The sequence below is a fragment of the Coregonus clupeaformis genome, chromosome 23, assembly GCF_020615455.1.
Source record: "Coregonus clupeaformis isolate EN_2021a chromosome 23, ASM2061545v1, whole genome shotgun sequence".
Lineage (NCBI taxonomy): Eukaryota > Metazoa > Chordata > Actinopteri > Salmoniformes > Salmonidae > Coregonus > Coregonus clupeaformis.
The window spans coordinates 47,005,630-47,017,982 of record NC_059214.1 but is presented as its reverse complement, the minus strand read 5'-3'; the positions used below and the strand labels follow the sequence as shown (position 1 = coordinate 47,017,982).

Below are 12,353 nucleotides of genomic sequence, written 5' to 3'. Positions count from 1 at the left end.
CCATTTTGTTGATGGTGGTGGAAAACGCTGTTTCAGGCGCACTCCAGAATCTCCCATAAGTGTTGAATAGGGTCTGGAGACTGAGATGGCCATGGCATATGGCTTACATCGTTCTCATGCTCATCAAACCATTCAGTGAACACTCGTGCCCTGTGGATGGGGGCGTTGTCATCCTATGGGGGCATAGCAATGATAGCCAAAATAACGGCCAAAAGTATGGCCTACCCAGCATCTTTATACATGACCCAAGCATGATGGGATGTTAATTGCTTAATTAAATTAGGAAACACACCTGTGTTGACGCACCTGCTTTCAATATACTTTGTATCCTTCATTTACTCAAGTGTATGCATTATTTTGGCAGTTACCTGAATATCTCTATCACAATCTATAATCTCAGTTACCTGAATATCTCTATCACAATCTATAATCTCAGTTACCTGAATATCTCTATCACAATCTATAATCTCAGTTACCTGAATATCTCTATCACAATCTATAATCTCGTTATATAACAACTACATCTCTATCTCATTCTAGAACAGCGAACTCCTGTTCTACAGTACATCTCCTAACTCTGTGCTGTTCCTTATTCTATCACGAAGCCTTGTGAATAGCAGGAGCCAATAGAGAGGAACCTTTAGGATATGTGGGGTGGAGCCAGAAGATGGGCAGGTCTCCACAGAGGTCCAGGATCTTCGTGCTGAGGAAGCAGCTTTTCTTCAGGGGCTGGTCAGCAGCTACCCAGATCAGAGACTTCTTGTCAAACTTCACTGGCATTATTTCATCTTCCTGACAGGGGGCGAAATACACCTCATCAGGCCATTATTAGTTCAGTATGTCCTCAGGCTTATCAATCACCATTATGGTTCATTTCATAACAATATAATTGAATTTAAAAATGAATGTAAACAAATTAATTAGTTTCTGTAAAGCCCAATTGACTAATGGATTATTGAAATATCCTTGAGTATTATAAATGAAAATTAATATCTAGAACAGAAGGGGGGGGCTCTATACTTTTGCATAAAGTTAGCAATATGTTCAGTTATAACATTATGTTTTAGTTATGTTTAGTAAAGCTCACGGTACCAGGTCAAACATCAATGACTCCTTGTTGAGCGTCTCCACCTCTGGAATGTTGTCTTTGATTTGAGATTTAATATAACACACAACCGGATTCCAGTAATTCCCTGAATCAGGCGTCACGGAGATGGGATATTTACACTCACAACTTTGCTACTTTCCTAAACACACGCCAACTCTCCGTTGAACTACTCCAAAAAGAAATTAAGAACAACTCACCATATGAAAGTCTTGAACCTTCAACGCCTCGTCATTTCCACTCCCAGTTCGGAACCTTTCCAGATTATTATCGGAATTGATTTCCATGGAAACCCTCTTCCACCATTCCATTGATGCTCATACTGTAATGTACATTGTACACCTAATGAGATTTAAAAATGGAAAGTTACAGAGATATTCAAGGTTATACGTAATACATACAGTAAACAATCAAAATAACATATCTAACTTGCCAGCTATGAACTACGCGTGGTCAAAAACCTTATTTGTAGAACCCAAAATGTACAATTACAATAGCTGGAGATATGGCAGGAGGCTTTCTAACAATAATCTTCACTGCAAGGTCCTTCCATGACACAATACTTCAAACTGCCTCCCTCCTTGTGTTCTACTGTGCAGCACTTAAAATACCTTGTGATGTGTAGTCCAAGCACACAGCTGATTTGAATAGAACGTCTCAGAGGGAGGACAGCAGAGCCTTGACATGGATCTATCCTGAGATGTTTGCCCTACAGGTGATCCCATTATAACATAAATAAATATTCAAGTATCTCTAATGAGACAGTCTCCACCACCCAGGCCTGAGTTACATGCCCAAAATATTCACATCAAAGCTATTTGATTCTAATGTGAAATTGAATATGTTGGTATAGAAATTATTTAACAGATGTTTAAAAAAGATTTCGACCAGCAAATCCAAATGTAATTTCCAATGCCCACCACACCATCCACTGCCAGGCTATATTAGATGTTTTATGATGAATGGTAGACATTATGCAGAGATTTGTTAACTAAGATATCATATTTTTCCATTTTCTGTAGGCCTACTGTGCTTGACACTGAAAAAGGTGCAGCGACTGCAGCATACCACTCGGTCCCTGGGTTACAGGTAGACCATCGAAATTCTCCCACCTGACGTCGAGGTAGATTTACCTGTCTCATCTGCATTTTAAACTGTCAATTACATCATAAAATGACCCATATTGAGGTATATGCAGGATAAATTAAGTCTTACATTTTTGTCACTGACTTTCCAAAGGTAGAAAGCTCCAATGGATCCGCAAAGCATCTACAGTGGCTTGCAAAAGTATTCACCCCCTTGGCATTTTTCTTATTTTATTGCCTTACAACCTGGAATTAAAATAGATTTTTGTACCATTTGATTTTACACAACATGCCTACCACTTTGAAGATGCAAAATACTTTTATTTTTTGTGAAACAAACAACAATTAAGACAAGAAAAACAGGAAACTTGAGCGTGCATAACTATTCACCCCCCCCCCCCAAATTCAATACTTTGTAGAGCCACCTTTTGCAGCAATTACAGCTGCAAGGCTCTTGGGGTATGTTTCTATAAGCTTGGCACATCTAGCCACTGGGATTTTTGCCCATTCTTCAAGGCAAAACTGTTCCAGCTCCTTCAAGTTGGATGGGTTCTGCTGGTGTACAACAATCTTTAAGTCATACCACAGAATCTCAATTGGATTGAGGCCTGGGCTTTGACTAAGCCATTCCAAGACATTTAAATGTTTCCCCTTAAACCACTCAAGTGTTGCTTTAGCAGTATGCTTAGGGTCATTGTCCTGCTGGAAGGTGAACCTCCGTCCCAGTCTCAAATCTCTGGAAGACTGAAACAGGTTTCCCTCAAGAATTTCCCTGTATTTAACGCCATCCATCATCCCTTGAATTCTGACCAGTTTCCCAGTCCCTGCCGATGAAAAACATCCCCACAGCATGATGCTTTGTTGTGGTGCCATATTCTTTCCATTTTTTTATAATGGATTTAATGGTGCTCTGTGGAATGTTCAAAGTTTCTGTTATTTTTTTATAACCCAACCCTGATCTGTACTTCTACACAACTTTGTCCCTGACCTGTTTGGAGAGCTCCTTGGTCTTCATGGTGCCGTTTGCTTGGTGGTGCCCCTTGCTTAGTGGTGTTGCAGACTCTGGGGCCTTTCAGAACAGGTGTATATATACTGAGATTATGTGACAGATCATGTGACACTTAGATTGCACACAGGTGGACTATTTAACTAATTATGTGACTTCTGAAGGTAATTGGTTGCACCAGATCTTATTTAGGGGCTTCATAGCAAAAGGGGTGAATACATATGCACGCACCAATTTTCTGTTATTTTTTTATTTTATTTTTTTAAACATTATATGAAACCCAAATAGAAATCCATTTAAATTACAGGTTGTAATGCAACAAAATAGGAAAAACACCAAGGTGGATGAATACTTTTGCAAGGCACTGTACACTGCCCCCGGGCGACGAGAGCCGCAACCCAAAATCTCAAGAGACGACCAACAGCAGCGGCGGACTTCGCAGCCGACGAACTGTATGCCTTTACAAAGGTCCGAATGCTAAGTGAGCATCAATGCACACACTCAACATCAAAGCAAAGCCCCACGAGCAAACCATATTTCCTTTGCAATTCCAACTTTGCAAACTCCAAATAATTTAATAGACCGCAGCGCCGAGGAATTATTACATGTAGGCTACTTACAGCATTGTTCAAAATCCACTGCAACTGGGACTTTTTCCGAAGTCTCGCCCATGATGCCGTCTGTATATTGGCCACCGTTGGTGGAAATAACCACAGGTCCAGTTTGGAAACATTCAGTGTGAATGACGTGCCACTGACCGAGAGCAAAGAGAAATGAAGGTGGTGGACAAAACCGTGCTTTGGCAGCAAAACCGAATTGCAGTGAATGTATATCAGGTCTTCACAACATGGTGGTGTTCTTTGATGGTTTGGTTTACAGTCCACGTGGTTCATCAAGTTGAATAATGAGGTTAACACATGTACAATAGCCAGGCAATATGCTATTAGGCTACACTACTTTTAGCATCACTTTTCACAGCTGTTTTGGCACAGGTTTGGAATGTCAGTTGTTAATTGTCTGCACTAATGAGATAAACTTGGATGGTACTGTTACGGGTGTTCATGGAATGGATCCACAAGAAGTTCAGCTAAGTCATCACCGGTAGTGCTAAAGTTTCCCACAGCTTCGGCCAAGAGGTCTGCAACTTTATGGCACAGGAGGTAATAATCTTGCTTTGTAAGAAGCTGGTTCAAGCTACCCTAGCTGGCCCCTGATCGTTACATTGTAGTGACATTGGGGCTACCCTGACCCTGTCAGAGGTTGGTTTTTAATTTGGCCTTCAAATCAGACATGGCTTATTATAGTTCAGAAGAATGTGTCAGTCTCCACAACCTTATATTGGAAGTTCATGTGATGAAATGTCTAGCCAGTCCCTATGTCCAACCTGCTCCCTCAGAGGTGATAACTATAGAGCCAACCTGCTCCCTCAGAGGTGATAACTATAGAGCCAACCTGCTCCTCAGAGGTGATAACTATAGAGCCAACCTGCTCCTCAGAGGTGATAACTATAGAGCCAACCTGCTCCCCAGAGGTGATAACTATAGAGCCAACCTGCTCCTCAGAGGTGATAACTATAGAGCCAACCTGCTCCCCAGAGGTGATAACTATGGAGCCAACCTGCTCCTCAGAGGTGAGAACTATGGAGCCAACCTGCTCCTCAGAGGTGATAACCATAGAGCCAACCTGCTCCCCAGAGGTGATAACTATGGAGCCAACCAGCTCCTCAGAGGTGATAACTATAGAGCCAACCTGCTCCCCAGAGGTGATAACTATAGAGCCAACCTGCTCCCCAGAGGTGATAACTATAGAGCCAACCTGCTCCTCAGAGGTGATAACTATAGAGCCAACCTGCTCCCCAGAGGTGATAACTATAGAGCCAACCTGCTCCCCAGAGGTGATAACTATGGAGCCAACCTGCTATGAATGGTAAATGGTAAATAATGTATTGTATCATTTTGGAATCACTTTTACTGTAAATAAGAATAGAATATGTTTCTAAACACTTCTACATTCATGTGGATGCTACCATGATTAGGGATAGTCCTGAATGAATGGTGAATAATTATGTAATGGTGAGAGGTTAGCATGTCTTGGTGGCATGATGTTTGTGCGTCTGTAAATGATACAATACATTATTTACCATTCATTTCTATTGGGCACAAAATAATCTGAAACACAACCAAAAGAAACAGCAAATGCATTCAACAAGTGTGGAAAGTCACAATATTGATGTAATCATTGTGTGCTAGGAATATGGGACCAAATGCCAAACTGTTGACTACTTTAATACACATATAAGTGAATTTGTCCAAATACTTTTGGCCCCATAAAATGAGGGGACTATGTACAAAAAGTGCTGTAATTTCTAAACAGTTTATCCGATACTGATAAAAATGCCCTCAAAATAAAGCTGACAGTCTGCACGTTAACCTCATAGTCATTGTATCATTCCAAATCCAAAGTGATGGACTACAGAACCAAAACAACAAAACATATGTCACTGTCCCAATACTTTTGGAACTTTATATTTATATTTTTTTTTTTTACCAGGACAGGGAGCTCATTTACAAGTCAATTTACACAGGACGATAAAAAGCAGACGCTCTTATCCAGAGCGACTTACAGTTAGTGAGTGCATACATTTTAAATACTGGCCCCCCGTGGGAATCGAACCCACAACCCTGGCGTTGCAAACGCCATGCTCTACCAACTGAGCTACATCCCTGCCGGCCACTCCCTCCCCTACCCTGGGCCAATTGTGCGCCGCCCCATGGGTCTCCCGGTCGCGGCCGGCTACGACAGGACAAACTTTTTTGTTTAGCAAATATACTTTTTGAATTACTTTTATAACTCTGCACTGTGCAGAAAAGGCTCCTAACTAAGCATTTCACTGTAAAGTCTACACTTGTTGTATTCGACGTATGTGACCAATAACATTTTTTATTTCATTTGATTCATCACTGTAGTTTGGCCTAGGTTTATCACTGTTTCAGGGAAGATCCTTTGCTAAGCATACAGTATGTATTAGCCCTCATGGTAACTGTAGGGAAGCACTGAGCTGGCTAAGTGAGATTATTCTGTGAGTTTTATAAATAATGTCTGATGAGAGTAGGAAACACAATGCCTCTGAGACGTATTAGACAAGGTGCAACACCATGCAGCAGGAATGTAATGTTGGTCATTTAGCTTTTCAATTTGCAATCTCTGTTGAAATCATGCCATATCTAATTTAGCCTCATCTAATTTGGATGAGGTTAAGCTACGTAATGTAACTATAATGTAACATGGCATTGCTATCAGGCATGATATATACTGCATGAGCTAATTTCTCACTCAATGAAACAAAATGAATGTATGGAAGCACACTGTAGATTTAAGCTGTCTTTTTTTTTAACATACAGAACAATCGTTTGGTTTCAAATATTTATTTGTGCAACGTAGTGACAAAATTTACTACAAACATGTTCATATTTGATACTGATTGTTTCCCACCTGACAAGGGTCCTTTCAGCCTAAAGGTCCAATGGTCATGCCCTTAAATATTAAAAGTTCAAACATGCTCTTCCAAATTCAGAATACAATTGTAGTTTACATTTAATCATTATGAAAAATATATTCTTAATGTACAAAATCTTGCGTATGACACATTATACATTATACAATTAACAGTATACAGTATAAGGGGACAATCACACAAAACACTTACCATAACACTAACATTGAAACAATAGGATATACAGTATATAAAGATGCATATTACTCATTAGATGAGCTTTGATTATTGTCCATTTCATTTAAGAGTGTCCATACTCCGGGAGGGATATCTCACCAGTCTCTAGTATCCTGGCTGGTGTTGGTGGACAAACCAGAATATAATCAAATTCTTGGTGCTGGACTTTTTCATAGACGCTTTGCAGACCGTTGGTCTTGGGTAGGTGAGCCTGTTGGTAGTATGTGTCTCTTTGCAGAGTGTTCCGTGGCAGCGAGGCTGTCTTGGAGAAGGTTGAGAGGTGTGGTCCGTGGGACAGGCTGGTGTTGGCTCTGGAGGCTGAGGGGCTCCAGCATCGGTCGGAGTGGCCCAGGATCTTACACTCACTGGTGCAGGCCCAGAGACCTGTAGAAACAACACAACAGCAAAACTGTTAGCCCTTGGTGAACCGTGCTGCACACGTTGGGGTATAATAGAATGGATTTTATGACACACCAATATCATTTAATATCTGACCCTAAAGAGCTTGAGAACATCACAGAGGATGATGCCTTTTATGGATTTGTTAATAATGTGTCATCGTTGTGTCTGAAATCACATGAACATCCTGTGATTGATTTGTAGTCCTTACTGTTTATCGGTGGGGAGTTGTTTTTGTGTCCATCTCCACTGATGTCAGAGTCGCTGTCGTTAAAGTCACTGTCTCCTTTCCCACTGTCCTTCCCACTGAACTGAGGATCTCTGGCTGAGATGGTTGTGAATGAGTTGCCCTTCCATATGGTTATGGGTCGGAGGGTTCCTTTCCGATAGCCGGGCAGTGTTGAATAACCCTGTGAAGAGGCAAACACAATACTCACACAGAGAAGTTGTGATGGAAAAACGACAACAAAACAGCCAATCCATACAGTGAGTCACAACGACTTACCTCTAATTTACCCTCCATTATTCTGTTGTCAAAGTCACACTCTTGTTCTTGTCTGCCATCACCAGGGACTGTTTTTATAATGTTGCTGGAGGCCAACAGTGCTTTCTCAGGAAAAGGGTGCACATCAAACGCATTGCTTTTGTGGTTGGTGATCAATGAATCAATATGGCTGCTATCCCCCTTCTCCACATGTGGCATGTCTACTTTTTCACATCCCGCCGCCTCTCTCTTTTCCCGTTTGCGTCGACTGCAGGTGGTAGTGATCAGGATGATGCCTAGCAAGAGGAGGGAGCAGCTCCCTGCTAGGACAATGATAATGGCTATGGACATGTCCCATTCAAAGACCTCCTCGCTGTCGCTTTGCACCATAGCAGGAACACTGGGAGGGGTGCCTTCGATGAGAGCGAGGTGTATAGTGGCCGTGGAGGTCAGAGAAGGCGTCCCATTGTCATTGACAGCCACTACGACTCTCAGTGTTTCAGACAGGTCGTAGTTCAGCTCACAACTCACATGTAACTCCCCAGTAACCTTGTTGATGGAGAAACCCAAGTGTCCCCCACCAGTGATGCTGTAAGACAGCTGTGCGTTTATGCCTTCGTCAGCGTCCGTGGCCTTTAACCGGGTTACAACATAACCTGCAGGTGCATGTTTGGGCAGGAAAACCTTGGCGGATCCCTTATTAAGGACAGGTTCCACGATGGAGGGAGAGTTGTCATTCTGATCCATTATTTTTAGATTGATGATGGCACTGCTCTGAAGCTGGGGCAAGCCCCCATCACTTGCCTGGACGTGTACCTCCAGATGTTTCATGACTTCATAGTTGAAGCTTCTTAGTGCATATATTGAACCAGAGATTGCATTTAGAGATACAAACGTGTTGACAGGTGATCCCATTATAACACTGTCTAAAAGTCTGTATGTAATTTTGCCATTAGTCCCCAAGTCTGCATCTCTGGCCTCAACCGTGGTAATATATGCCCCTGGTGCATTATTTTCTACGACAGAAACTTCATAGACAGGTTTAGTAAAGTGTGGGGCGTTGTCATTCTCGTCGCTTAGCCTGATGGTGTATTCTGTGATTTTTCTCAATGGAGGTGACCCGAAATCTTCAGCCATCACAGTTAAATTGTACTCGCTTATCTTCTCCCTGTCCAGGGCTGCTGCGGTGACAATCATGTAGCTGTCCTCATAAGCCTGTTTAAGTTTGAAATGGTCGTTCCCATATAAGGTGCAATGGACCTGGCTGTTGACGCCCGAGTCCCCGTCCGAGGTGCTGATCAGAGCCACTAGGCTGTCCTTTTCTGCTGTCTCGCTAATACACGCGATGCCTGTTGAGATGGAGGTCATTGGCGTAATACTGATTTCCGGGGCATTGTCATTAACGTCTTTGACATTAATTATTATTTTACAGATGGCGGGGATCGGGTTGGCTCCTAGATCAGTCGCCTGCACGTCTAACTCATATGTTTTCTTGGTCTCAAAATCCACTGGGTTCTTGAGCGTTATGCGCCCGGATTTACTGTACACTTCGAAAAGTTCTCGGATCTCTGCAGAAACCTGTTTTCCGAATCCATAGACCACCTCTCCGTTTAAACCTTCATCTGGATCAACTGCATTTAAGTCCAATAAAACGAATCCAACCGGTGCGTCCTCGGGCAAAGTGACCGAGAAATTATTCTGGTCAAAAACAGGACGGTTGTCATTAAAGTCCGTCACTTGTATTGTTATTTTTGTTGAACCCGACCTAAATGGGTTTCCTCCGTCGGTGGCAATAAGCTCCACCACATAAGATGACTGAGTCTCCCTGTCTAACTCTTTCATTAGCACCAACTCCGCATACTTAACCCCATCCGCTCTCAAAAGCACATCAATGGAAAAATGACCGTTGACAGAAATTTGATAGCTTTGGATGTAGTTTGATCCGACGTCTGCGTCCTCCGCTGGGTCCAAAGGAATGCGGAACCCTACATCAGCATTTTCAGAGATCTCCACTGTACATTCCTTGTTCGGAAACTCTGGATAGTTATCATTGATGTCTTTTACCTCGACCTCGACATGAATCAATTTGTACCTCTCTTTTGAAAAACTGACAACATCAAAAGTGATGAGACACTGTAAAGTGTGCCTGCAGATTCTCTCTCTGTCAATCCTTTCCCCGACAGTAAGCTCCCCGTCGCTTTCTCTCACCCTGATAAAATAATTGTTGAATTGTTTCATCATTCTAAAATTAGTCTTGGAGCTAAAAGAGCGACTCAAGGACATGTCCATGGCCAGGTTTCCGATCACTGTTCCTGGACTTCGCTCCTCGTTGGTCTGGTATTTCAGAGTATTTCCCTCAGACTCAGCCAGGGAGACAAATAACATTTGTAGTATTATGAATCCAAAAATCGACCGATGCCAACCTGTTAAAATGCCACGCATCATTTTCAAAACCGCAGGTTAGTTGGTTAGTTCAGAACAAAGCCGTTTCACTTTCACTCAATAGATTAGATCACTTCAACTGCTGAAAATGCCTCCTCTATACAGCAACAACATCAGCTTCTCTGAACTGTGCTGAAGGTCAGTTGTTCATTGCGCGCAACCAGTCAAGCAGGCGCGCTTGTTGCCTCCCGCCTTCCTTCCACACAGCTTCACATCCCGCGGTGGCCGGAGAGTTATAACCCACAGCTTCCCATGCTAATGAGACGAAGTGTGACCAATCCCCCGCGTTAGAATTAAAAATAGGCAGTATAAAAGACATCCTAAGCCTGTTTTCGATGTGCATAGAGCTCAACCAGCAAAATAAAAAGATCTGGACTGCTAGGAGTCAAGTTTTGCAGAATGGCTTTGAATGAGTGTGGACAGGCATATCCGCAAGAAGTAGGGCTGCTGAGGGTGGTGATATATATATATATATATATATTATTATAATTTATAATTATACTTTTTTTATCAGGGGGTCCTTCAGCACCCTCAAAACCCCTACTTCTCGAGGCTATGCCTGTGCACATTCATTCAAAGCCATATATACAGTACTAGTCAAAAGTTTGTCTTTATTTTTACTATTTTCTACATTGTAGAATAATAGTGAAGATATCAAAACTATGAAATAACATATATGGAATCATGTAGTAACCAAAAAAGTGTAAAAACAAATCAAAATATATTTTATATTTGAGATTCTTCAAAGTAGCCACCCTTTGCCTTGATGACAGCTCTGCACACTCTTGGCATTCTCTCAACCAGCTTCACGGGGTAGTCACCTGGAATGCATTTCAATTAACAGATGTGCCTTGTTAAAAGTGAATTTGTGGAATTTCTTTCCTTCTTAATGTGTTTGAGCCAATCAGCTGTGTTGTGACAAGGTAGGGGTGGTATACAGAAGATAGCCCTATTTGGTTAAAGACCAAGTCCATATTATGGCAAGAACAGCTCAAATAAGCAAAAAGAAACGACAGTCCATCATTACTACAAGACATGAAGGTCGGTCAATCCCCAAAATTTCAAGAACTTTGAAAGTTTCTTCAAGTGCAGTCGCAAAAACCATCAAGCGCTATGATGAAACTGGCTCTCATGAGCACCGCCACAGGAATGGAAGACCCAGAGTTACCTCTGCTGCAGAGGATAAGTTCATTAGAGTTAACTGCACCTCAGATTGCAGCCCAATAAATGCTTCACAGAGTTCAAGTAACAGACACATCTCAACATCAAGACTGTGTGAATCAGGCCTTCATGGTCGAATTGCTGCAAAGAACCCACTACTAAAGGACACCAATAAGAAGAAGAGACTTGCTTGAGCCAAGAAACATGAGCAATGGACATTAGACTGGTGGAAATCTGTTCATTGGTCTGATGAGTCCAAATTTGAGATTTTTGGTTCCAACCGCCGTGTCTTTGTGACACGCAGAGTAGGTGAAAGGATGATCTCCGCATGTGTGGTTCCCACCGTGAAGAATGGAGGAGGAGGTGTGATGGTGTGGGGGTGCTTTGCTGGTGACACTGTCAGTGATTTATTTAGAATTCAAGGCACACTTAACCAGCATGGCTACCACAGCATTAGAAATCAGCATTCTGCAGCGATACGCCATCCCATCTGGTTTGTGCTTAGTGGGACTATCATTTGTTTTTCAACAGGACAGTGACCCAACACACCTCCAGGCTGTGTAAGGGCTATTTGACCAAGAAGGAGAGTGATGCAGTGCTGCATCAGATGACCTGGCCTCCACAATCACCCGACCTCAACCCAATTGAGATGGTTTGGGATGAGTTGGACCGCAGAGTGAAGGAAAAGCAGCCAACAAGTGCTCAGCATATGTGGGAACTCCTTCAAGACTGTTGGAAAAGTGTTCCAGGTGAAGCTGGTTGAGTGAATGCCAAGAGTGTGCAAAGGGTGGCTGGCTACTTTGAAGAATCTAAAATCTAAAATATATTTTGATTTGTTTAACACTTTTTTGGATACTACATGATTCCATATGTGTTATTTCATAGTTTTGATGTCTTCACTATTATTCTACAATGTAGAAAATAGTACAAATAAAGAAAAA

At 42.2% G+C, this 12,353-nt stretch overlaps 1 protein-coding gene and 1 pseudogene across 1 annotated transcript; both read right to left on the bottom strand.

The window, feature by feature from the left end:
* Positions 1–597: 597 nt before the first annotated feature.
* LOC121536186 lies at positions 598–2,374 on the bottom strand (annotated as a pseudogene).
* Positions 2,375–6,605: 4,231 nt separating this feature from the next.
* Positions 6,606–10,626, bottom strand: LOC121536460 (protocadherin-8). Its single transcript, XM_041843746.2, has 3 exons — positions 7,831–10,626; positions 7,537–7,735; positions 6,606–7,310 (listed from the first exon to the last, which is right to left on the bottom strand). Exons 1-3 carry the CDS (start codon positions 10,252–10,254, stop codon positions 6,991–6,993), a joined length of 2,943 nt encoding a protein of 980 aa, XP_041699680.2. The 5' UTR covers positions 10,255–10,626; the 3' UTR covers positions 6,606–6,990.
* Positions 10,627–12,353: the final 1,727 nt, after the last annotated feature.

Coding starts and splice junctions, on each gene's coding strand:
- LOC121536460 (XM_041843746.2), bottom strand. CDS start 10,254: ATGATGCGTGGCATTTTAACAGGTTGGCATCGGTCGATTTTTGGATTC. Junction 7,736..7,830: donor TAATGGAGGGTAAATTAGAG/GTAAGTCGTTGT, acceptor GCCTCTTCACAG/GGTTATTCAACACTGCCCGG. Junction 7,311..7,536: donor CAACTCCCCACCGATAAACA/GTAAGGACTACA, acceptor TTGTTTCTACAG/GTCTCTGGGCCTGCACCAGT.